Raw genomic sequence first — 27,451 nt, 5'->3', positions numbered from 1 at the left:
CCTGATGTCAGTCTTAGATAAGAAATGGTGGTTGGTTGGTTTGTTTGTTTCCAGAAACCTGTTAGGTCATAGCATACTTGCCTTCCGAGAGGGATGCCTCCATAGCAGAGTTATATCGACCTGGGGTGAATGTTTGCTCTGTGTCTCTGTGCAAGAGATTTTAACAGGAGTGGAAAATAACATCATATTAATTCATTCCTGGGATAATGATTGTAATAAGAGGATCCAGCCTTGCTTGTTCCCACCGAAGATGGGCAGTTAGTGCACCTTAAATGTGGGCTCTCACTTTCTGTCAGCAAGATTCTAAGCATGAGATAAAAGGATTCTCTTCTAGTTGGATATATTTGCTCTACTGCTGCACATTTTATCTGTTTGAGACTCTTTTAATTCAGGTCTGAGCAGAAAACAAGAATCAGTGCACATAACTGTAGATGACTTCGTGAAGAGATGTGTTGGCAGAGGTGGGGGCAGGAATGGTGAGGGGCAAGTATGAGAGAAATTGGTGTCTGTTTCTGTGGGAAATCAAATAGCTATGTCCTGGGTAAGGACACATTATAGGGAACACATTGCACTGCTTTCTGGCCCTGCTGAAAACAGCTGACTAGTACCTAGTTAATGTGTATACAGGGGTTGGGTCCTGCCTGTGCTCATGAATTCCTTAGACCATGTTATCTATGCAATATCTTGTTCTCCACCCTGCTTTCGGCATCTGCTCTCTTGTAGTCTTGGGAATGTCTTGTTGTTTTGCATGCTTTCTATAAGTTCTTACTGGCACGCATGTGGCCAAGGACATATTGTGTAATGTTTACCCTATCATGTAATGCTTAATAAATATGGGGGCTTGAGAGCAGCTCAGGGAGACTTCCCTTAGCCTCCCTCTCCCCTCTCTTGACATACGGAGTCTTGAGTAATCCTTTCTGCCATCCTTGGCTTTTCTGGACAAAGCCAAAAGCTGACCCCACAACTGGTGACCCTGACGTGGTAAGCCAAACCCACATATTTCAGGTAAACTGGAAGATGGGGATATCCCTTCCTCATGTAACAGCTACTGCTTCCCAAATAACCTTTAGACATATCCAGTGATATTCTTCCTGTGTTCTGGAAAATGGTAGGAACCTTGCCCCATTGTGGAGGGAACAGGGCTAGAGAAGAGAAGCCTAAGAATGCACTCGTAGGAGGGGCTCCAGGCGACTCACCGTGGCAAGCGAGCCCTAGGCAAGACTCACTAGAGCAGAAGACATGTAGGGAATGAATACAGTCATTGAAACATGAGCACACAGACGGGAGGCTCTGGCCGTATGAATGCTTAGGAAGCCACAGGAGGACACCTCCAAGAGTCCGTGCAGAAGAACGATCCTGGACCTGATCAAGGTGCAGGGTTCTGGGAGGATGGACATTGCAAAAGGCATTCCTCTGTCATTCAATACTGAAATAAAGATAGGGTCAATGTGAAGAACAAAGTCGCTGAGAGGGAGGGGATTTATTTTCTCGGGGAGGATGATTGTAACATACCAGCTGTGTAGTAAGACACATTGCTTCTTCAGTAACCCAGGCAGAAAACTCACAACTGTATATAGATGCCTTCCGCTGTGAAATTTCCTCAATTTATATTCTTCTGTAGTGGGTGGTAAGTGGAGATGTGGTTAAGTGGGAAATTCGGTAACCTGGATTCTCAGAGTCTGTGAGTGGAAACTGCTAGTCTGATGCCAAACCACTGTGTCACCTTTGACAAGTTATTAACCTCAGTTAATGGCCTAACTTTCTTATCTGTAAAGGTGGGAAGTCATGAGGGCCTGTTTACACATGTGGAAAATACCAGGCTTTGATGAACCTGGCCCTTCTGCTATAGAAGAGGGAAGAAACAGCAATTGTTTAGGGAAAATAGACTCTAGAAATTTCCTCCCAGATGATGGAAGATGCTTGAAACTCTATGCAATGTTTTTGTTGTTGTTGCACAACTCCAAAACCCAGTGTGCTACTGGGGCAGTGTCTAGACCCAACAGATTACATTCACAAGAAATGTAACTTTGTGATATTGAAATAGAGGTACAAGTTATTTTCTATAAATTCTCAACCTCCTCCCCAAATCTCCTCAACCCAACAGGGTTTGCTCAGTCCTTCCAAATGTTTGCCTTCTCCCTCTCCTTGCGGGTCTAACCTCACCAGTGAGGAGACAGAAGGGGACAGAAAGGGGCTCGGGAACACATAGCAGAGAGGCAGATTTCAGATGTCCTTGCAGTTCTGGGACAGAAGCCACCAGCCTGTCAAAGGGGTATGTCAGCAGAGTCACCCAGAGGACCCTGCTGAAACCTGACCACACACGGCAGCACGCACCTGGCACCATCACCAGACGACATAGGTCAAGTTTGCTGCCTCCTCTCTCCAGGTGTCCCAGTTTCCTCTCCCTACAAGCCCTTAGGTGACTCCATCCCTGGGAGAGGAGCAGCTACTCAATGATCCTGGCTATTCTTCCTGAGCCTCTGTGCTGCTCAACCAATAACTGCTTTGTTGAAATCAAGCTCCCTACTTAAAGTATCTATTCCCCCATGACAGTTCCTGTGACTGTTTTCCTTCCGTTTTGAGTGTCTACGGATCACCCAGGAGCTATGCCACCTCTGAAGCATCACACGAATATTTCAACAAGCCCACCCCGACCCTGACCTGTGTTCCTGTACTACACCCACTCCTCTTTTGGGTTCAGGTTTCCTTCCTCCCTTTTAGTGAAGCAGAATGGGACAGAGCCCTGCTATTCAGGGTGGGTAATTGGCAGTCTGATTCGAGCCTTTGCAGCATTTAGTAAACACATCCATACGAAGCACCTGCTATGTGACAGGCATTGAGATACAACAGTGAACAGACAAGATCTCTGATCTAATAGATTTACATTCTAGTGAGAAGAGGCAGACAATAAACAAAATGTATAATAAATGATTAAACTGTACAGAAGGGCATGGGTCAGCTAGAGCTAAGGAATGAACCATCACAGAATCTCAAATGGCACATGACAATAAGTCGTATTTCTTTAAAAAAATGTTTTTAATGTTTGTTTATTTTGAGGGAGAGAGAAGGGGAGCAGAAGTGTAGAAGGGGCAGAGAGTGAGTGAGAGAGAGAGAGAGAGAGAGAGAGAGAGAGAGAGAGAGAGAGAGAATCCCAAGCAGTGCAGAGCCCCATGTGAGTCTTGATCCTAAGAACCATGAGATCATGACCTGAGCTGAAATCAAGAGTTGGATGCTTAACTGAGCCACCCAGGTGCCCAATAAGTGATATTTCTCACCCAACCCTCTGAGCTTCACCTGGGTTTGGTGCTTATAACTGGGCTTAGTTCAGTCCATTGCTCTGGGAATGGGTGTTTCCAGTCGGCTTCGTGTGTCATCCTTCTTGAACCAGTAGCTACCCCAGGGAGATCCTCCTCACCTGGAAAGGCAGGAACACAAGAGGGTGAGCCTGAGCACACAGCACTTCACAAGTGTTTGGTTGCATCATATCCACTCTCATCCTCTTGGCCAAAGGAAGCCATGTGGCTTGGCCCACTGTCAACGGATGGGAAGTATATTCAGCTTCTAGTGGGAGGAAGGGCAAAGTCACCTAGCAGAGGTGTGAGCTCAGGGATGGATGGAATAATAGTGCAAATCTACTGCAGAAGATAGAAAAAAATAAAAGGGAACAAGAGGCTTGGGAGTGCAAAGTGGGGGCTGACTACTTTTATGTAGGGTGGTCTGGGTTTGACTTATTAGAAAAAGACATTTGGAGAAAGAGTGGCAGGAGATCAAGATGTGAGCCATGTGAATAGCTAGGGAAGAGCATTCATGCAAAAGCAGGAGCCAGTGCAAAGGTCCTGAGGCAGAAGAATGCCAGGCATGTTTGAGGAATAGCACAGAGCTCACTGGGCTGGACCACAGTGAGCAGAAGAGAAGGAGGTGAGGGCCCGAGAGGGGTGGTTTGGCAGCACTTGGAGGACTGAGCAAGGCCATCGTAAGGAATAACATGGGGAGCCATTGCAGGGATTGAGCAGGGGAGGCAGATGATCTAACTTTGCCTTTCAAAGCACCCCCCTGGTTTCTGTTTGGAGATAAGACTCTACCTCCAAAGAGCCTTCCACGCCATCTAGACTGGGTTAGGCAGGCCTGTTCCCTACCTCTCACCCACTTTGCAACTCTTATTCATGGATGCCGTTTTCCCTCTGACTCTGCAAATTCAGTGTGAGAGAAGCCTCTGTGTTGTGCACCACTTAACCCTTAGAACCAACCATTTGCTTGCACACACGCAGATTTCCACAGAAATCAGGAAAAAGAGGATCCCTCCACAACGTTCCATTGTCCTTCAGAAACTGGGTTGATCAAATCTGCACATGCCCAGTGCAAGCGGGACTTCCCTACTGTGCAGGGTCCTGGGAGCAGCTCAGGCTCCTTTCTGGTCTCCAATGGGGCAAGAGAGACGCCAAGTGCAGTGTGAGAGGGAAGTTCAAGATGGGCTGGTCTAAGATTAGATTGTTTTAATACTTGAAAGTGACCAGAAGCCATGGAATCTGGCATGTGGCTGGGGGCCCACTGCTCAGCAGGTGGGCTTGACACAACACAGAAATATCAATTACCGGGAAAAAGCAAAACTATTTCATGTCCACAGCTCAGCAAGGGAAAACTTCATCAAACCAATTATACTGCAGTGTCAGTGTGCTCCGAGGTCCCTTCCACACCACCTCCTCTCCTACTTTCACACTGTCCACGGGTGAGCTCAACTGCTCCTGGGGCTGTAATTACTCGTCTCTTGGCTGATGGGTCTCCAGAGCACTTTCCAGCTCCAAGCTTCCTCCCGAGTTTAAGGAGCCCACAGTGACCTGCCCTCTGTATGTGTTCACACGACATTGCAAAGGTGCCTCAAACTCAGCAAGTGTAGAACCAAAAGAAATCTTCTACCTGTATTTCCAGGCCTGATGCTCCTCTGGTGGCTTGTCCCCCACCGGCAAATGTTGCCCAAGTCCCGGCCGGGATGCAGTGTTGAGGAACGGGAGCGGGGCCGGAGCAAGTCAGTCCTGGTGACTTCGTTGTCACTTACCAGCTCTGGGATCAAGAGGTCTCACAGCGTTCCTCCCCACCTCGTGCCCTCACCTGCCCCTCCCACGGCAGGGCATCTCACTGTCATTGTCGTGGCAGGGACGGGGAGGCGTCCACCCAGCTTTCAACAAGTATGTTTGAACTCCTCCCCAGACGACGCCCGGTGTTAGGCAGTGAGATCACAGAAGAGAAGACACAGAAGGGGCCTTGCCCTCCTAGGGTTTTATAGTTTAGTGGATTAAATAAATAATGCAGAGGAAGCACTTAGCAGGGAACCCAGCCCGTTAGAAGCATCCAGTAATGTTTAAAAAGAGAATCTAGACATAATGCTTGACTCTTCTCCCTGCCTCAGGTTGATGAACCCCTGAATCTTGTCAGTTTTGCTTCCCAAATATCTGATATCTCCAGTATCAATGCCACTTGTAGACCTTGTGCCCCAGAGGCTTGCTCACTTGGGAGCCCTCACACAGCCCACAGTGGGTTATCAGTGCACCTCTCGTTCCTTGTTCTGGGTCCCGCACTCTGCCTGGCACCTGGCACATTGTAAGAGATCGATAAATACTATTCCGACAAACAATGGCACCGTCGTTTACATTTTTATTAATGTACTGTTTGATTATTAGGTTCCTTATCTTTTTTTTTTTAATTTTTTTTTAATGTTTATTTTTTTTTTAATTTTTTTTTCAATGTTTATTTATTTTTGGGACAGAGTGAGACAGAGCATGAACGGGGGAGGGTCAGAGAGAGAGGGAGACACAGAATCGGAAACAGGCTCCAGGCTCCGAGCTGTCAGCACAGAGCCCGACGCGGGGCTCGAACTCACGGACTGTGAGATCGTGACCTGGCTGAAGTCGGACGCTTAACCAACTGTGCCACCCAGGCGCCCCTAGGTTCCTTATCTTTTAATTTAGGCCCTAGGCAAAGGTTTTGAGTTAAATTTATTTGGAAACCTCTGGAAAGTCTCCATTTTTATGTAAAGTAATCTGTTAAAGTAAAATTGTTAATTTTATAACAATGGTCCTGTGGATTTGGGGACACGGTCTTGAGGTTTTCTGAAAATGGAGAAACCTATACATGTTAGTAGTAGACTAAAAATGGAGAAGAGCTTAGTAGGAGACATGTGAATGCTATGTCGTCCCAAACATACTGTCCACCCATCCATTTTCTCCAGCTTCACTGCTCGGTCCAAATCAGTATCTTCTGCCCCAGGAGGACTTCCCAGCATCCACAGGGCTCCCTCCCTTTCTTGTCACACTACAATCCATGCGATGCGCAAAGTGAGAGTGATTTTCTGAAACATAAATGACATCCTGTTGCTTCCCTGCTTAAAATTTTGTACCGAATTCTTATTGCCTAAGAGTCAAATTCCTAACTCTTTAAAAAAAAATGTTTATTTAGGGGCACCTGGGTGGCTCAATCAGTTCAGCATCCGACTTCAGCTCAGGTTATGATCTTACAGTTCATGAGTTCGAGCCCTTCATCGGGCCCCGAGCTCTCAGCCTGCTTTGGATCCTCCTCTCTCAAGACTGAGGGAGGGGGCCCTGGGTGGCTGGTCAGTTAGGCGACTGACATCGGCTCAAGTCACTATCTCACGGTTCACGAGTTCGAGCCCCGCATCGGGCTCTGTGCCAACAGCTCAGAGCCTGGAGCCTGCTTCAGACTGTCTGTCTCTCTCTTTCTCTCTCTCTGTATCTCCCTCTCCCTCCCTCCCCCTCTTGCCCTCTGCTCCTCCCCTGCTTGTGCTCTCTCAAAAAAATAAACATTAAAAAACATGAAAAAGCGAGCAAGGGGGGGCAGAGAGAGAGAGAGAGAGATGGAAAGAGAGAATTTCAAGCAGGCTCCGTGCTATCAGCACAGAGCCCCATGCAGGGCTCAGACACACCAACCGTGCGATCATGACCTGAGCTGAAACCAAGAGTCTGATGCTTAACCGGCTGAGCCGCCCGGGCGCTCTTGACCATTCAGATGAAGACTTCATTATTGCTCTTCCCGTCCACCTGAACTTCATCTTGGTCCACTCCCCCTTGCTTCTTAGTGTATCTCTGTCACACTGACTTTCCTTTTAATTCCTCAAGCATGCCCAGGCGTTGCCATTGAAAGGGAGTTTTCCTCAGCCGTTCCTTCCCGCGGAGCCCTCTCACATCAGATCTGTGCACAGCATGCCGTTGGGGGATCAGTGTAAACGTGGCCGCCTCCGGCCTTCCCCGACCACCCAGTCAATAGCGCCCGCCAGGCACCGTCGCATGGTTCCATCCTACTGTCTTGCTGTCACTTTTCTCGAGCTCAGCAAAGTCCACTTCCTGTATCTCTTCTCTCATGTGGGAGTGGCCAGCACTGGACACTCTCTGGGCAAGACCAGGGCAACTTAATCAAAAGAAATGTCCTGAAGGAAGGGACATGACATTTGCAACCTCGAGAAGTATTGTCTGTGGCTTAGCTCAAAACCAGTAAGCTGTGCACCTGTCAACCTGCAAAAGTTGCTCATCTCTGGCTGTCTGACGCTTCAGTTTTGCCCTCTTTTGTGTCCCTCCTCATTCATGGTCCTTCGTTTAGCCAAACAGTCAGCTCCTGGACCGTTTAGCACAGAAGCACTTACCAAACACCACCAGTAGGTCAGGCACTCGGAAAACCAGAAGACGGCCCTTGGGTTTACGGGGTCAAGAGCTGGAGCAGGAAGCCTTTCCTGTAAAGGCTAGACAGTGGCTCAGGCTTCCTGGTCCATAGAGTTCCTGTCACAGCCACCCAGCTCTGCCTTTATAGATAAAAGCAGCCATAGCCAATATGTAAAAATGGCTGTGTTCTCATAAAACTTTATTTACAAAAACAGGATGTGGGCCAGATTTAGCCCTCAGCTGGAGTCTGCTGACTTCTGGTCTGGAGAGAAGGTAGAAAATCAAATAAATAATTGATGATACACTGTAGCGAGAGGCTGGGGTGGGGAGGAGCACATGGGTTCACAGAACACAGCAGAGGGCACCTGACACGGGTCTGAGCCCTGCCCGTCCCCTCCTGCTGGCACTAATTACCAGCTGACCTTATTGAAAACAGAAAGAAAAGAAAAAAAGAGCTTTAAAATTAAATTAGCTTTTAGCTGTCAAGAGCCATATATTGTGTTGCTTTGGGCGTTTTGTTTTGTTCTTTTGCCTTTAACACTGAGGTATGTCTTCGGATTTCCTTTCGATACACCGGCTCAGGGCCTTCCTCCCAACATGTCTTCCAGAAAGTAAAATCTCTAGAAATCCTCAGACTCTTAGCCTTGCAAGCAGCACGTGCATTAGTTCAAAAAGTACCTTTAAAGCCGGAATCCTAAATATAAGTTGCCTTGTGCGCATAATTTCAAGTAAGGTTTGAGCCCCACGAACTTACAGAGAGGAAGAACGCTATGATCATACAAATTGGAGCCTGTGGAATCTTGGTATCTGGAAGGTCTTCAGAGATTGTCGGGTCTAGCCTGCCATTTCACGGATCTCTTTTCGTGTAAGCTGCATTCTGAAGCCACCTCCTGCGACAGCCCTCTTAGCCTGGAACTTTCTGGAAACCTTCCCCCAGCCTCCAGTGTCTTGGGATGTGCAAAGCAGGCCATTGCCTCTTTGCATGAATTCCCTTAGCTTAGTTTTACACGAATTCGTATGGATTTGTTTTGTTACGTCATGTTGATTTTTAGTAAAATATTTTGGCAGGCTACACACTGCTTTTCTGGCTAGCTGTAAAGCAAAAACCTCAATTAGGAAAATAACTTTATTGATTATGTGCCACACATTTCTTAAATTACATTAATATTTAATGCACAGTCCATCTAACGATACCTCGGAAACGTCACGATACCTCCTCATTTTCAGACGTATTTTGTTGTAGAAGCGTTTTAAGACGTTTACAATCTTTTGAGCAGGTTCTTGCTTTCAAACTACTCTCCTTCAGAGGACCCAATTCTTAACGTTTCTCTGATAAGAGGAATCAAAAACATGGCATTCTAGTGCATGAATTCATTCATTCATTTTAAGAATGAATGAAAGACCAATGAGAAGTCCTCTATGCAAGGTTTTTGTGAGCTGGCAACAAATAAAATTTTTAAGCCACTCTGTTTTATAATAATTTATGTTAAATAGCTCTGAACATTCATAGCCACTGGACTGATTCTTAGCATTAATATTTCCTGTCACGAGATTTGGGGACACAGTAGGACAATTTATTTCACAGTGGGGTTCTTATCTAAACAAGATCTGTCTTTATATGTGTCTCAATTTAGCAGAATTCTGTAGCATCTATCTCCTTCTAGCTGTTTCTCACAAAAGAAAAAAACAAAGACAGGATATGTGCATGAGTTAGTATGTGTTCAGATGGCATCTGCAACAATTGAATAGTTATGTCCCACAACAGCTCTATGCAGATGATGCAACCCAGAAAGTATGTCATGCTAAATCGGGTTTCAGCTGTCTCTAGCTCTACAACACTGACAGTCTGAATAGAGTATGCTCGAAGATTAAAACTCAAAACTATGTGGACTTTTACAAATGTAGCACTCAGCCCTTGGCCATTTATAAACATAACTTTAAGAATTGAAATTAATTCTGTTAGTTGGGGGACAAGAAGGTAATGTGATAATTTTTCATGAGATGTGTTTTCCTCCCATGAGCCACATACCCCTTAGGATTTTAAATTTTATTTCATTACATGCAATGGTTATTTCATTATGATTTACCCATTCTTTGCAATTATTTATCAGCATCTGCTTGGTAATACAAAGGCCTTAGAAAGAAAACTTGGGATTGCTGCTGATAAAACCAAATCATTGCAATGGATTACTATAAAAAGGGGTTGACCTCTTTCCTTCTAAAACTTTAACTTACTTTTAAAAAAGAAAGAAGTTTATTTGTTAATTCTAAAACATACTGTTATAATGTTTATAATCTAGTGCTTCTAGAAGGTAATGGTTTATGTTTAGATTCAACCTGTCAACAGTAATTATATTTAGAAATACGACATATAAGCTATACTAAGGTCAAGTAATTACTTTTGAAGATTGAAACCATCTGGAGGAAATTAATAACTCATTAATTCCCTCTTGTAACCATGGATTCATATACTTTATTTTGTTTATTGTTAGTGGTTCAAAATGTTATAAATAATAGAAACTAATTCAGCTGCACTTATTATATAAACTTAAAACCTGGACTTCTACATGTGGCTCGTGGAAACAGTATCATTATGCTTTAGTTTGATTTTTGATTTCTCGAGGAATTCAGAACCTTGATAAACACTGAGGAGATAATATGAAGATCTAAGACACAGTTCCCTAACCTTTTCTAATTTTATGCCATTTTAAGTGTTTTTACATGATTTCCTCACTCCCCTCTAGTTTCTTGGTCAGGCTAATTCATTCTTGCCTTTTGGGTCTTAGTTTAATTATTTATTTATTTATTTATTTTCATTCGGGAAACATTCTCTGCCTGGCCAACATTGGATTAACTTTTTCCCGCTGTGCCCCAGACTTAGTTATGTCACCATTAGACAGAATTCCACAAGGACAAGAACTGTGTATCCCATCCCAACGTCAAGCCAAGGAACCAGCACATAGTAGCCTCCCAATTACTATGTATGGGTGTTTTAAAATTTTTTTTCATGTTTATTTATTTTAAGAGACAAAGAGAGAGCACAAGCAGGGAAGAGACGGATAGAGAGGAGAAAGACAATCCCAAGCAGGCTCCACGCTGCCAATGCAGAGCCTGAGCAGGGCTCTATCTCACCAACTACAAGATCATGACCTGAGCTGAAATGAAAAGCCAGTCACTTAACCGACTGAGCCACCCAGGCGCCCCTCAGTGACTAGGTGTTGAATTGACCAGGGAACATCTGACATAAGCTGATCAATCAGGCACAGAACAATATAATGATATGTACTAAAACGCTAAGTAGAATATAAAAATACTGCTTTGTAAACATAAGCATTATGGGGAATTGTAAAGTGAGTGGGAGAATCGGTGTTAGCTGGAGTTTTATTGAAGCAGCCTCCTGAAAGAGGAAAATGAAGGTAAATTGGAAGACTCTTAACACAGAGAGACAAGAGCATAAGGGAAAAGGAGGTTTGGTTCTGACGCTGTAAAGAGAGGACCTGAGAAGGATTTGGGAATGGCAATTAGGGAGACATACGGTGGGGGGCAAGGAGCCTTATGGAGGGCTCTGAAAAACAGAAGGAAAACTTGAGGTCTTGATACACTGGCATTAGACAACTAGTTTATGGTTTTGGCCAAGACGTGCCATGATGAAAGCCACTTTAGAATAACATCACCGAGGTGTGCTGATTAAAAAGGGGCGGGGCAAATGTGGGAGGAAGGAATGGTGTGGGTGCTGATTTAGGTTAACTCCAGACTGAGGCTAATGAGTTTGGAGAATTCATGCTATACCAACACTTGAAGACCTAATCCATTTGCTCTAGAAAGCACTACACTTTTGCTACTCTGCATATCTTTACTCAGCTATTTTTATACCTCCTATTCTGTAGACTCTCAGAATTAGTAAGTATATGTAGAAACTAAATAGTTCTGAAACAGAGAAGGTAGCTGCTCCCTGAAATTTTCTTTTTCTCTATATGACAATAAATAGAACAGGTTAACATCTCAATGGAGATACAGTTGACTTGATAGGGAGCTGTTGTTTGTTTTAAGGCCTAAGTACCCACAGCAAAATGCCTTGCACAAAGTAGTTTTCAACGCATGTGAGGTCAGGGCTTAGTCCCACTGCAGAAAATGTGTCTGTGGAATCATAAAGTATTACATCCTCAGGACACATGAGAATTAAGAATATTCTGGTGAGCATTATAAGCACAGGATATACAAAACCAGGTTGTTTCCAGCAATAAAACTGTGCACTGATGATGAGAGAGTTTGCCCAGTATTGATCAGTGGGATCAAACCTTGGAACCAATGTTAATGTTAGGGTTCTCTTAAATTTAGTAGCATTTGATGTCACAGATGGGACATAGAATTACTGAATGAGGATTAAAGAGGACAAGGGAATTTTGTCGATAGAGAAAGGGGCAGAGTATATATTTTCTTAATCATTTTATTTTTAACGTATTTACTGTATTTTATATCATATTTTATTTAAAGCCTTCATAAACAAGGGAAGCTGTTTAGTTTCTTCGGTATCTTCTCTCTATATAGACTGAATGCACGCATGGAGGCATGAGTTGCCTTGAGACCCCTTCCACTGACTGCAAAGACGGGGTTAGGTGGTCTCTAACTCATCCCTCTGGTAGCTTTTACGACACCAGGAGATATTTACTTGTTTGTCTTCAACCCTACGGGCCTGTGGCCTTCTGAGGCGAAGGGCCATGTCTTGCCCACTTTTCCGTGACATCCATAGGTCAGTGCCTGGCACTTGGTAGTTAGTCCAGAGAATTACAAGGATGGATTGATGACAGTGATTCAAAAACGTCAACTTCAATAAAGAGTCTTTGCCTTGGCAGTGTTGTTTATGCTGAAATATTGGGCCTTGTACAAGCAAGCTCACGGACCCAAAGTCACCCCTTTTTGTGCAGCAAAGTGGACAGGATAAAGCAATGAGGACGTGAGCAGAGGGAGCAAGAAGAAATTCAAAGTGGTGGTAAATGACCTTGGATCTGCCAGGGCCTCAATAGGATTCTGAGTCCAAGCAGACTAATGGATAAACAAACTCACTTCAGGATTTTAAACTTGGCTGCTGGATGGAATTTCGAAGGTCATTCGACTGTTGAAGCTCATTTTAATTTCTAAAAGTTGAGTCTATCAATTAGCATCTTGGATCAGGGGTCTCTCCAGTGACTGGGATTGCTCACTTGGCTAACTCAAATAATGAACCCGTATCACATATGTGGGTTAAAATGTTATCCAGGGCAGGCGCCATGTTGGATACTCCCGTCAGAAGCTCATTTGGGCAATTAGTAGGTGATATAGATTAACCGAAAATGCATTTGGTTTCTGAGACTGTAGCCATTTATCTATTGTTTATAAGCTATCTCTAACTAAAAGAGATTTAAAATGACAGTTGTTAGGAAGATAGATTCGGGTTCCTTAATGGCATAGCTTTCCTCCTCTAATTATTTTTATCTAATCTAATCCTTTATTAAACTCCCAGGAGTCGTAGTTGTTCATGTACTGAGGATTTGTAGAGAGCTTTGAAAGATTGCTAACTGGGGCATAACATCTATGTTACTGTCGCACAAACGAAATATTGTAAAAACAACATGTGTGTTTCCAAGGGTCAAGTGTAAGCTAAATTCAAGGACTAACTTTCTCCCTCCAGTGAACAAAATTTATTTTTATCTCCTCAACGATTTGCACTTAATATGTTTATCCTAACTTTCATTGCTTCTCATTGCATTTCAGATGATTCTACTATCCATATATATATATATATATATATATATATATATATATATTATATATATATATATAATTTTGCTTTTCATTGGGGTGAATGGAGAAACTAGCTATACTAGAGAACTCAGCATTCTCCTCCTGTGCTCTGTTCTTCTGCAACTCCAGTCTCTTCTGTTGACCTGGAAGATTTTTTTCTATCTCCATGCCCTGGAAACTTGATCTTCATTCCAATGCCACTACTCGCATGAATTCTTTTCTAATTTTCTATCTAAATGTGATCTCTTTCTCCCTCCGAACCTGTATTAGTTATATATTGCTGCATAAAAAATAATTACCCCAAAATGTAGTGGCTTAAAGCAACAACGGATGTTATCTCGCACAGTTTCGGCGGATCAGGAACTTGGGAACAGCTTAGCTGGATGGTTCTCGTTCAGGGTTAGCTCATGAAATTGTGGTCAAGCCGTCAGCCAGGGCTACAGTAGGCTGAGGGCATGTCTTGTGCTGGAGGGTCTCCATAGGAGTGCTTGAGTGTCCCCACAACACGGCCATCACTCTCCTCAGAGCTACTGACCCAGGAAGCAGCACAGGCAGTAGCTGCACGGTCTTCTCTGATCTAGTCCTAGAAATGGCTCCTTGTCATTTCTGCACTTCCCATGTAGATGACTCAGGTCATCCCACTGATTTGTAAAAGGGACACAAGGGCATGAATCCCAGGGGGTGGAGATCACTAAGGGGACACCCTGAAGGCTGCTTACCACAGAGCCTGCTAATATTTCCTACGTCTCTAATATAACTTAGTGTCCTGCCCTGTGTTACGTTTATGTGTATCCCTTTCCTACCCACTTTATTAGATTTTTATTTCCTTTCAAGCTTATACTTACTTCCTTATCTTTACGTATCTTAAAATTTCTGGGATGTCACATTCAATATATGTCACATTCAGCTGAGAAGTTGGAACCGCAGCCTCTTAATGGGTATAAATGAAGATATACCTGTGGCAAAGAAGTAGACAGGGTCAGAGAAATAGATTTTGGCAGAGAGAGTGTGTGTGTGAGGGAGGGCAAATAGAGAGAGAGAGAGAGAGAGAGAGAGAGAGAGAGAGAGCACTCACACAAATGAGGTGGAGAGCAGGTTAAACTGCACATTTGATCAGATAAATATGAAAACATTGATGCTATTTTATAGATACAAGAGAGCTAATTTTATGAGAGTTTAAATGTTTGGACTACTTATTGTGTAACCGTGTTCTATTTGTGTGATGTACGTGAGTGGTCTGCCATATTTTTTTTACTAAGATTTCTTCAGTTATGCCTAATACTCTGTGAGCAAAGGCTCTTTGGATCACTGCTTTCACCAAAGCAGGAAAGTCTTTGCTTACAAGAAACTCTTCAGAACCACGCCTGCAGCCTGCACCAGTGTCTCGCTGTGCTGACTGCTTTGGACCTCAGTCCTCACCTCTGCTCGAAGTGGACCCAGCTGCTCCTGCCCCACTGGTGGCTCCTGTACCTGTGCCTCTGCGGCCTCCTGCACCTGCACGGGCTTCTGCACCTGCTCGGGCTCCTGCACCCGCGCGGGCTCCTGCACCTGCATGGGCTTCTGCACCTGCACGGACGGGCTCCTGCACCTGAGCTTGCTCTTGCACGTGCACCGGCTCCTGCAAATGCACCTCCTGCAAAAAGAACGGCCACTCCCGCCACCCATGGGCGGTGCTAAGTGTGTCTGCAAGGAGCCATCGGACAAGGGCAGCTGCTGTGCCTGATGCCAGGGAAGAGCCTGATCCAGATGTAACTAGAGCAACATGGACAAAGCTGCAGTTTCGAAACACTTTTTCATATTATCCTGTTTGCCACATTCCCCTTTCTATAAAACACATGCATTATAATAAAAACTGTTGGCTTTAAAAGAAAATAATGACTCTTCAGTAATGTCAAGTACAGCATTTATAATCCCTTTTACGTGGGATTGAGAACTTTATCTAACCTTTGATTAACTGCTCTGTAGCCTGGTCCACGGGGGTAAAATCATCTTTTAGATTGATCAATTAACATTTATATATAATTTGAGCAAAGGGCACAGAGGAATGTTGGGAGGAACAAAGACCCAAGAGGAGATAAGTCTTGGCAGGTTCTCCTCAGAAAAATCACTCCTGTCCATCTTCTTCTTTCCATTCCTAGAACCGCCCGCACACCACAGTCTGCTTCCTTAGTAACTCATGACTGTGTTATTAAAATGACCTCCAAATAGTTCTCACGACTTCCAGCTTGTTCTCCTCCACACGTTCCCTCAGAATTAAACATATGAAAACATCTCTCCCTTCCGAGACTCACAAGCCTCAGTGAATCCCATGAGCAAGAGACCACACAGTAGGCCAGTCTCCTGAAGTCCTCCTACCCCTGTCCCCAACCCTTCTCATCTCTTTTCTCTTGTCCTGATACATCCCCTCAGTCAGCCCAGCTGATAACTTTTCTATTCCAAGAATTCTTTCCCACGTCTGTTTCCTGCCCTGCCCAGAAACCACATTTCTCTCCAGGGACCCAGTGCTGATCCCCCATTCTTTTAAATTCAGCTCAGGTTTCCTAACCCTGACGCATACTTCTCTGCTGTCCTAACTTCTGTGGCACCAGAGTTTGATGACCACACATGCATCCTTTTAATACCTGTTCCACATGCGTGTCATGTCCCCAGACTGTGGCCCGTGACTGAGTTGTGTTTTTCCCAACGCTTCCATCAGTCATGAGATGTTTTTTCATCCACTCACTGCTGTATTCCGTGTGTGTGTATTAAGTGCCTACTTCAGCCAAAGTAGATGCTCAGTAAGTAACTGAGTAAAAAATGTAAGGATGGGAGCAGAGAGATTATGAAATAAAAAACATTTTGTTCAGTAAGCCACAGGTACGATCAGTAACTATTGATTATATAATGTCATGTGCTTATTGCTGTATTTGGTGAGACATGGGTCATGAAGGTGGTAATCAAGTTCAGCCCCCATTGTTTCAGGATTTTTCATTTAATGCTGACAGCTAAAGTAGCAACTTATGAAACACTCAGTCTGAATAAAAGTGAAGACAGTGTAGGAAGCACATTAGGATAGACCCTGTGGATTAAAAGTTAAAGAAAAAGAGAAAAATCAGTGAAGAATTAAGCTCCAGGAAAAGTTCCTTAGAGGTCTTATCTTGAACTGGACCTTGAAGTTTGGAATTTTGATTTGAATATAAAGGCTAGTATTATACTAGAAGAATGAGTGACAAAGAGCACGAGCCCAGGAGTAAAAGACCTGGAAGAAAGCTGGAGGCAGAGAGAGGAACAGGATGTGTGATAGAGTGGGGGCAGATTATTATAGGAGGAGGACATGGAAAAACGTTTGAGAAGTTCCTAGCAAGTACCTAACCCAAAGGGGGTGGTCATAAATACTAGTGTTTTTTTTCCCACTGTCCTCTTTTGCCTCATACTTAGGAAGTTAATTATGTAGTCCCTCCAGCCATGAAATGATCCTCACTTCTTTTCTTAGATGACTCAGATGATTAATCCAATAATGTTTCTATGGGTGGCATGCTTATTCCTCACCTAACTTTTTCATAAATACTAGAAATTTCTTTTTTTATGACTAGAAATATTATTGATAAGGGATGGACAATCTTACCTCAAAACTGTATCAAGAACTCCAGCTGACTGATAATTCTGCACGAATATGGGCATATACTATCTACATCTATATCTATAACATTATTCATCAACATATGTATTTTTTCTACATGTTTATTCTATATTTCTCTCTCTATATATTATATAGATATATATTAGATATATATTATATAGACATTATATAGATATATAGAATATATATAAATATATATATAAATATTTATATATTTATTAAATATATATATATATTTACTCCATATGGATAGTGACAGAATGCCTGAGTGACTTCTCTATACTTGTCACTCCCTGAAACTCTTGTAAGTTTCTTTCTTTTTTTTCTTCTTTTTTCCAAAATGGACACGTAAAACCACACATGTAGGTTCTGGTGTCACTTATATATATACCCTGTGCCTGGGAAGGGATTCTCTTTAATGGACTTTAGTGATCTGTCCTCACTTCCAAAGCTGAACACATTTTTACATCTTGTTTCCTTTACTTCTCACTGTTTGGTAAACTACTGCTACCTGCATTCATTTCTCATACTTTTTATTCAAGGTAAACATTCTCTAAAGCCCTTTCTGATGACTCTATTATATTTTTTGTAATAATAAAGGTTATTGACCTTACCTGCTTCAACAGGTAAATCCTAAGGTCTCTCAGGTCCCGGTCACCATGCACTTCTCAATGCTGCCTTAACTGCTGCCTTGTCCATTTGCCGCTACAATTCCAGAGGGCAGTGCCGTGAAATGTGCCAGTGCATCCCCCAGATACCCTATGAACTCTTCCCCAGCTCTTTGCATCCTGATGGTTCTGATCAATTAGTCCTGTCGGTTTGGTCTGTTCGGCTCCCCGCCTATATCTCAGTTCAAGAAGGCAGAAGTGAACCGGTACGGCTGTAATTTTTAGTGAGATTCCTCCTATGTCCCCAAGATGATGTGTTTCACTCTGTGGGGCCTAGAGCCTATGTTTCCACAGGGCCTGTGATTGTCCTTGTACTTCTGTATCTGTGTGTGTGTGTGTGTGTGTGTGTGTGTGTGTGTGTGTGTGTGTGTGTAGTTGCAGTAGTAGAGGGAGGGGCAAGATGCACTACTGTGTCTGTTGAGTGTGCCCTCCATGCCCCAAACATTGGGCCTCTAAAACCTTTCCTAATATGGTGGGCTCACTTGAATCTGCACAGGGTTTACCTCACAGCATGGCCTCTCATGTATTCACCATTCCTTTCCAATCTGTTCCAAATGGTAGGATGCCATCAGTAAAGTAGAACAGCTGATGTTCTGTGGACTGTCCACACGGTCTAAGTAGTTTGGGGTCATATTTTAACTGAAGGGCAAATCCATAAATATGTTGTCCACACATGGAACAAAACTCTCTCCATTTTTCCTTAATAGGGATGGAAAAGAACTCACTTCCTGGACCAGTGGCTACCACGTACCTTAATGTTGCTCTGGGACACTATGCCAACAGTTCATGTTCCTACTGCTTTGGCTTTATAAGTTTTCCTTTTATTTCTTCTACCGGGTAATTGCTAAGCTTTCTTTCTTAACCTTGTTATATAGAGGAACATTTTTATGAATGTTCTAATATTTTCTCCAGTGCTTCCATGTATTGAGAGCAGATTGAGCGTCTCTAAAGGCTTAGTCGACCATGTTGCTAAGACCAGAATGGAGAATATTTTTCATAGAACTTAGCCATGAGGAGAACATAGAACACGGCAGTTCTATAGGGTCACACAGAGTGAATATGGTGTGTGTGCCCTTGTGCATGTGTGTATGTCTGACTCGTGATAGAAATGAGAAGGTATTATATTTTATCATCTTCCAGCAGAATGTTATTAGAAGGGAAGAGGTTGAAAGTTCAGAACACAGTCAATGCCTAATTGAAAAAGGCTCTGGAAATGGAAATGATAGCCCCAAAAGGACTGCAGTAGTTCAGAGATGAGAAATAGAAGCACATAAAAGCATTTAGGGACGTCCTTGCCCAGCTTATGATGACCATTGCCCTGTTGATCCATGACATTAAAATACCAAGTTATTTTTTTTGTTTTGTATTAGATATTGCTTTGAAATAAGTGGGAAAGCAGAATTTTGAAAACCTTTTAATTGTTAAGAAAATTACATGTTACTAATATTAATGTTTAATATCAATTTTTCTGGGGAAAGGGCTTTTGAAGAGCTCTGAGGTCTTTTAAGAATTGTGTATGAAATAAAAAAACTATTTTGTATTTTGTTGTCATTACACAGAGAATAGGCTTATCTAGATAAACTCCAGTGTTGTTTTTTTTGTGTTTTTTTTTTTTTACTATTAAAATGGCCTTGGGGCTGATGTGAAATTAATTCAATTTGTCTCTCTCTCTCTTTTTTTTCTTTTGGTTATAACATAATGTGGTTCATTTTGTTAGCAAAAATACATGCTTATTTGGGACATTTTTCCCCTATAAAGCATTTTAAGGGAATCCAAAGATTTTAGAACTCATATATCAATTTATTAGTAAGCTCCTAACCTTGATTTAATAAATTGGCTGTTTGTGTGGAGTAGGGATGGCACGATAGACTAAATCTTTTAGAAAAGAATCTGTGCTAGATAATTTTTATTTTGAAATTCTACTTTTCTGCTTGCCAATGAAATATGAGTGATTGTTTAACATACCTACTTTGGCACCATGGTAATTTTTCTTTTGGCTTTTGGGAAGTTCAGATTTTATGTATCATTAACATACAATTCAAGGAACGTTTATTTAAACCTTACCGTGCCTGATACTATGAGAATATCAATTTAAATTAAGCACAGTATCTACTTTCAAGGAGATCACAGTCGGTAGGGAAGCATATCAATAGTATGATGTAATTTTGTATCAATAAAAAAATGTATAAATGGGGTGATTCATGGGTGAATTGGGAATTATGAGGCTTCTAGAAGATGATCTAGAAAGAGGTTATATCTGAGCTCAGATTTAAACAGCAGTTTGGTAAATATGTTAATATAAAAATATAAATTTAGGAAAATCAATGTTATGTATAGTTAATGAAATGTTTCCAATTTTTAAGGCGCAGCTTTGACACATATATGCTCAATGGTGAGCAGTGCAGGTGTCTACACAGAGCATTTTCTAAGCAAGCTGATAGGGTTACAAAGTGTCCCAAAGCACATGTTGCCTTTCGACTCTTAGAAGTACTAGAGGAAATGTTTTCCTTTTCTTTTTTTATTTTTCTGTGCAGGAGCCCTGTCCTGGTTTTCCAGTGCAACCATCGCCACGTGATTTGCTTAGACTGTTTCTACTTATACTGTGTGACAAGACTTAACGACAGGCAGTTTATCCATGACCCTCAGCTGGGCTACTCTCTGCCGTGTGTGGGTAAGTCTACTACTTTTTTCTTCTCCATTTTTAATGCTAATTAATAACGGAAGAACTATTGATGCAAGACTATCTTAGGGATACTCAATCCCCCGCCGAGGGGTTGAAAATTCAAATATCTATTTGATCCCTGCTGAGCAAGAAACAGTGTTTGCATCACAAAATACAAAATACGAAGGTATGCAGGAGTTATGTTGAACTGGAAAATGCATCACCTGCATAAAAGTATGGAAGATAAATCTTAAAATATTATTCAGCCGAGGTGCACAAAGTATGTCTATGGATTCACCCTACAAGTTACAGATTACCATGGATCTAGAGCAGCCCTATCCACGTTTTCAAATTGTATACCCTTATTGCTAAAAATTTTGAGCACATACGCATATATATGAAAAAACATATATTTTAAAGGATTTTGAAGAATGAGATAAAGCTGAAATATTTAATATTTTCAGTTTTTTTTATCTTTCAACATTGAAGAACATTCTTTACTTATATTACTGTTGTTACATGTATTTTTTTATTGAGGTGAAATTCACATAACATACAGTTAACTATTTTCAAGTGTCCAGTTCAGTGGCATTTCCTGTTTTCACAATGTGATGTGATGACTATCACCCATCTCTAGTTTCAAAATTTTTTCATTATCCCAGGAAAATACCCCACATTCATTAAGTAAGCGTTCCCAATTTCCCCTCACCTCTGTCTCTTGGCAACCACTATCTTCCTCTGTGGATTTACCAATTCTAGATACTTCATATAAAAGGTATCATGCAATATGTAACCTTTTGTGTCTTCCTTGTTTCACTTACCATAATGTTTTTGAAGTTCATCCAACTTGTGGCATGTATCTTCATTCCTTTTTATGACTGATTAATATTCCATTATATGGACATACCACATCTGTGTATCCATTTCTTTGCTGATGGACATTTGTGTTGTTTTCACCTTTTGGCTATTCTGAATAATGCTGCCAAAAACATTTGTGTATTTGTTCCTGTGTGCATATATGTTTTCATTTCTCTTGGATGTATACCCAGGAGTGCAATTGCTAGGTCATATGCTAATTCTATATTTAATCTTTTGAAGAACTACCAAACTATCTTCCATAGCTGCTGCACCATTTTGCATTCCTACCAGTAACTTATAAAGGTTTTTATTTCTTTACATCCTCTCCCACACTTGTTATTTTCCTGTTTTGTTTTTAATAGCCATACTATTACATTTGGAGTGGTACCTCATTGTGGTTTTGACTTGCATTTCTTTAATGACTGATGATGTTGAATATTTTCTCGTATGCTTGTTGGCCATTTGCGTTTCTGTTTGGAGAATACCCAAGACCTTTGACCATTTTTTGATTGGGTTGTTTGTCTTGTTGCTGACTGGTAAGAGTTCTTTATGTGTTCTGGATAATAGACATTTATCAGATATATGACTTGCAAACATTTTTCCTATTCTGTGGGTTGTATTTTTACTTTAATGGTAATATCCTTCAATACATAAAAGTTTTTAATTTTGAAGAAATCCATTTTATCTATTTTTTCTTTTGTTGTTTGTGCTTTTGGTGTCAAAGGTAGGAATCCATTGTCAAAACCAAGGTCCTGAAGAATGACTCCCATGTTTTCTTCTAATAGCTTAGCTTTAATGCTTAGGCCATTGATAACATTTTGAATTATTTTTTATATATGGAATGGGTCTGTACCTCATTCATATATATATATATATATATATATATATATATATATATGTATGTATAATCATTGCAATGTGAGTAAATATGCTTCACTGATTTTGAAAATTGTGGTTTGAAATTGTGATACCTTGATTCAATGGTCAGATTTTAAGTTTAACTTATTTTGGTACTTAGTTTTAATGTTTTTTTTAATCAAAGCTGAAAAATATAACTCAAAAGTATTTCACATTTCCAAATGGAAGAAGCTGATTGCATTGTTGACTTTGTAAATTATGATACTCATTTTTTGACTGTATTTGCCAATAATGCAATGTTTATCAATTAAGATTCACATAATGCATGATCAGTATATTAAGGAAAACTCACTGAAAGGTTTTGGACTTTTATATTTTTAACAAAAGCATTCAAAAGTTAGTGAAATATTTATTTTCAGATTGAAAGATTCTATTTTTCATGGGATAATTTTGTACTGATAAACTCTCTTCCTTCACAAAACCATGTAGCATGGAATATCCATTTTCATGTTTTCTCTTCATACTCAAGGCACTTCTAAAAGTTAGTTTACGGGGCGCCTGGGTGGCGCAGTCGGTTAAGCGTCCGACTTCAGCCACGTCACGATCTCGCGGTCCGTGAGTTCGAGCCCCGCATCGGGCTCTGGGCTGATGGCTCAGAGCCTGGAGCCTGTTTCCGATTCTGTGTCTCTCTCTCTCTGCCCCTCCCCCGTTCATGCTCTGTCTCTCTCTCTCTGTCCCAAAAATAAATAAACGTTGAAAAAAAAATTAAAAAAAAAAAAAGTTAGTTTACTTCTGATGTAGCTTTAAATTTTAAAGCATTTTAATTGTAGGAAATTTCGAACATACAAAATAAAAAATGTGCAATCACTCCCCTCGTACACATTAGCCAGGCTTTCTAGCATGACAAGCTGTTCTAGGCTTTTCTCATAATTCTTGCTACTTTGGATTTTTTCTTTGGAACCCTTTTAAATAATTTTTGTGAGTGTATCTACCTCATCACCTGTTATTTAAACATAATTCTCCTTAAAACCTTGCTTTTCTTTTTTTAAATGCCACTCACTACCAAGAACTTACCTTCCCTAACACCTCTTTTAATGTTTAACAGCAAGAAGGAGAAAGCTACATATTTGTGGATTTTGTTATTAAAAGACAATGTATCCAGAATAGAGTAACACACATTGTCTGCAGTTCTTGATGATTGAAAGTTATCAAAAATATCTAAAGATATTTGAATTGCAAACCTATTGCTAACGAGATATTTATAAAAACTGATACATAGGCCTGTACTAATCTCCACACATTAGCAATATTGACTGTTACCTACAACAAGGAACCACTGGAGGGCTAGCGTCCTGTGTGGGATGTGCGTTTTAAAGCTGGATTCACAGACTTGGGCACCACGCCCCACCCCCATAACAGTGAACTGAATGAATTTGACTGGGCCACCAGTGTGGTCACGCATTACAGGTTGAACTAAACGATATTGTCTTTCAATTTTTTTGTGTGCACGGACAATAATGTGGAAGCTAAAATTAACCTATTTTTATGTAAAGTTTTCCTATTCTTTGACTTTTAATGAGCTTTGGAAACCAGGAAAAAAGAGAAGTAGCAAGTAACCACAAGCTGAGACAAGTTACAAACAACCATAATGACTTTCAACTGTGTAGTAAACATCCTATGCTGTATAATTCATTTCAGTACTTGTTTCTTTATGTCTTCAACAATGTTTTAATACATATCTTCAAAAGTGCTTATTACAAACTACAATTCAGTTTGTCACAATATTGTCATGTATTATTTCAGCCTTTTTTTTAACTGTGAACTCAGATTATAAGTGTTCCTCATATTAGATGAAAAGACGCTTTCAAATGTTATTACAGAATTTTTGTTTTATTTTGTAAGAAACAAACTGGATTGTTTTGAACCTTGCTCAACAGAGACTCTCTAAGAGTCTGCATTTTAGGACTCCCACTGTCCCCTCAAGACACCCTCTTTGCAGGTCATAACATGATACATCCCACACACACACCAGGGTATGAGAAGTTCCAGCATCAGCCAGCACGTTAAGTCCTAGTAAAGACTAATTTTTTCACATTTTAAAGACTTGAATAAGTCTTACTATACTACCTCCCCATAAACCAATGAATAATTTTGCACATATCCTGAAGTGTACATAGAGAATCAGAGAAGCCAAGTTCAAATCCTGGCTTGGAGATTCACCACCTTCGTAATGTAGGGCAAGTTACTTATCCTTGGTATGTCTCTTGTTTCGTTTTAAGCTAAAATGGAGATAATACAATAGCAACTATTTTATACATTGCTATGTGGATGGATTAAAATAATGCCATATAGAGTGCCTTTGCATTAAATGCTGAAGACCGCAAGCACATAATGAATACTGGCTTTTGTTAACTCAGTTGTTATGTAAGCATGCTGTGTAAGTATTCCTACAGACAGTATATGTAATTTATTTGCGCATATATGTGTGTGTTCATAGAGGAACATACATTCAGACATTCTTTAACTGTAGGTTGGTGTTTCCTATTGTCCAGTGCATAAATCAACCATTTACCAAGCAGTATACGTCTGTCCATCCATCTGACCATCTTTTTCCCTTGGTTTATTTGACTTTGCCTTGATTCATGGAGTGTAAAACAAGACACATAAAATAAACTAGTAAAAAAAAACAGAAATAGAAAATCAAGGCTTTTCAAACTAAGGATAAAAATAGCAGACTATCAGAAAAAAGAATTGATTGAACTTATACTATTTCCATGGCATGCTGTTCTTTCATGGTGGAGTTAATTAAAAGGTTATATCAATGTCTATAAATCTTGTAAATAAAACTTAATACCGTGTATGACAAGCAAAGATGATGGCTAATTCCACAATGGAAGTAAGAATGCATTGAAAGGTCAGCTTTATGACAGCTGGATTACTCAGGCAAGGCTCAAATTCTATGCCAGATCCATTTGGCAAAGAAGGTGTATTGCTGTTCATGTTGATCATGGTTCCATTGAACATTTCCTTGATGGCTCGTTCCTGACCTCAACAGTCTTGTGTAGAATGCCTGAACCTCAAAGGCCCCAGTGTTATCTTTGGTTTTTGGAAGATTAGAAGTTTCTGGAAGCTCAGCTTGTGTGTGTGTGCGTGTGTGTGTGTGCGTGCACACGTGCACGCTTATTCTTTTATTGCTCATGGTTTTAACCTGACTGAATATTGTTGGTTCTCTGAAGAGTTGTCCATTTATCTTTCCACCATGGTGGGGCACCTGGGTGGCTCAGTTGGCTAAGCGTCTGACTTCGGTTCAGGTCATGATCTCACAGTCCCTGAGTTCAAGCCCCGTGTTGGGCTCTGTGATGACAGCTAGGAGCCCAGAGCCTGCTTCAGATTCTGTGTCTCCCTCTCTCTCTGACCCTCCCCTGCTTGCTCATTCACTCTCTCCCTCCCTCTCTCAAAATTAAATAAAACATTTTAATAAAAATAATATCTTTCCACTATGGCATTTTGAAATCTAGTAAAATGGTTTCAGGCCCCCACGGTGGCTACTAGCCATTTTTAGATTACGGTTTTTCCAAGAAAATTAATCCAAGATTTATTTATATAATCAAAGGGCATTTTATTCGTAAAGCCACCACTTCCTTTCAGTGACAAAGTTCATCTCTAACCACAAGAGATGGTTACACTGGCACTGGAATCCATAGCTTTAAATCACTCTTTGATTTTTCTGATCTCAGGGGTCTGCATGAAACTGTAAATAGGGTGGATTCATTGGTAGATACATATTTGCTTGGTGATTGTGTTTCTACTTTGGCAGAGGCCAAAGGACTTTCTGATGCTTGCAAACTAGAATGGATTATCCCACTAGGATGGCATGGGTGTTATTCAAAGCTAACACGAAGGGGTGCCTGGGTGGCTCAGTCGGTTGAGTGTCTGACTCTTTTTTTTTTTTTTTATTTTTTTTTCAATGTTTATTTATTTTTGGGACAGAGAGAGACAGAGCATGAACAGTGGAGGGTCAGACAGAGAGGGAGACACAGAATCGGAAACAGGCTCCAGGCTCTGAGCCATCAGCCCAGAGCCTGACGCGGGGCTCGAACTCACGGACCGCGAGATCGTGACCTGGCTGAAGTCGGACGCTTAACCGACTGCGCCACCCAGGCGCCCCGAGTGTCTGACTCTTAACATCAGCTCAGGTCATGATCTCAAGGTCCTGGGATTGAGCCCCACATTGGGCTCCATGCAGAGTGTGGAGCCTGCTTAAGATTCTCTTTCTCCCTCTCTCTCTGCCTCTCTCTCTCTCTCTCTCTGTCTCAAAATAACAAAAACAAAAAGCCAAAGCTACATCCAATATCTGTACAAATACAGATCAGTGTCAGATACAGATATCTGTATCTCATGCACAGCACTATTCAAGAGTGCTTTTCCACTCTTTGAGTTAAATACAGCACTTTATTCCTCACCCTCCCAGAATCCATACAAAACAGTCTTTCCCCCAAATCCATCATTTGTTATCTCCAGAGCCCGGGAAACAAACCACTCGCTAGTGTTTGAATAGTGACGTTATGAGGGGGGAACATGAGATCAGTTTTCTGGTACTACAAACTTTATGTAAAAAATAGAGGCTGTAAGTTGAATTGGTAAACTATTTTTCTTTTTTTTTTTAATTTTTTAAAATGTTTATTTCTTTTTGAGAGAAAGAGACAGAGCAAGAGTGGGGAGGGGCAGTGAGATAGGGAGACACAGAATCTGAAGTCAGAATCTATGTTGACAGCAGAAAGCCCGATGTGGGGCTCAAACTCGTGAACCTCGAGATCATGACCTGAGCCAATGTTGGACACTTAACCAACTGAGCCACCCAGGCACCGTTAGTAAATTATTTTTCAAACTACACTGGTCCCATAGAAGCCACAGAAAAGCTAGACAAAACATCTATTTCTATTGCTAAATAACCCACACATCAAATGTTTTGCTAAGAGTCTCTGTATAAGTTCACATTTCTATGTAAGTGTCTAATACCTCTTGCCACGAATTCATAAGATGTTCTTTTTTCCCATAGATCACTGAACTAAACATCTTCAAAGCTCAATTTTAGACATATACATTCTTCAAGGTATGGCTAGCTAGTCAACAACGAACCAACGTTTTTCATTATCATAATTACGATGACAGACAATTAAAAGTGGTGTAAAACCCTTTCGGGCACAAACCTGATTCCTTTGTGTGAGCTTCTCATTTGACCAGAAATTTTGTCATGCTTTGTCAGAGTGGGATGCTGAATTTTATTTCCCTGAGAGTAGAAAGTAAGTAATGATTAGGACTGTTACTGGCTACTTACTGT

The 27,451-nt window shown here is 41.2% G+C and overlaps 1 protein-coding gene and 1 long non-coding RNA gene across 5 annotated transcripts in view; one reads left to right on the top strand and one right to left on the bottom strand.

Moving 5' to 3' along the window:
• The window catches only part of PRKN (parkin RBR E3 ubiquitin protein ligase), a 1,341,418-nt gene that overhangs the window by 894,948 nt on the left and 419,019 nt on the right, over positions 1-27,451 (top strand). For all 4 annotated transcript variants that reach the window (XM_019831462.3, XM_045058626.1, XM_045058625.1 and 1 more), the window contains exon 7: positions 20,267-20,403. In XM_019831462.3, the coding sequence (XP_019687021.3) occupies positions 20,267-20,403 (137 nt within the window). The remainder of the gene's footprint in view (positions 1-20,266; positions 20,404-27,451) is intronic.
• LOC123385680 lies at positions 3,294-18,699 on the bottom strand. Its single transcript, XR_006598638.1, has 3 exons — positions 17,679-18,699; positions 14,291-14,401; positions 3,294-3,415 (listed from the first exon to the last, which is right to left on the bottom strand). It is a non-coding gene; the product is annotated as an uncharacterized LOC123385680 (long non-coding RNA).

Source organism: Felis catus, chromosome B2 (genome assembly GCF_018350175.1).
Source record: "Felis catus isolate Fca126 chromosome B2, F.catus_Fca126_mat1.0, whole genome shotgun sequence".
In the NCBI taxonomy this organism is placed as follows: Eukaryota; Metazoa; Chordata; class Mammalia; order Carnivora; family Felidae; genus Felis; species Felis catus.
Note: the sequence above shows the minus strand (reverse complement) of the source record. Positions and strands in the feature narration are given on the sequence as shown.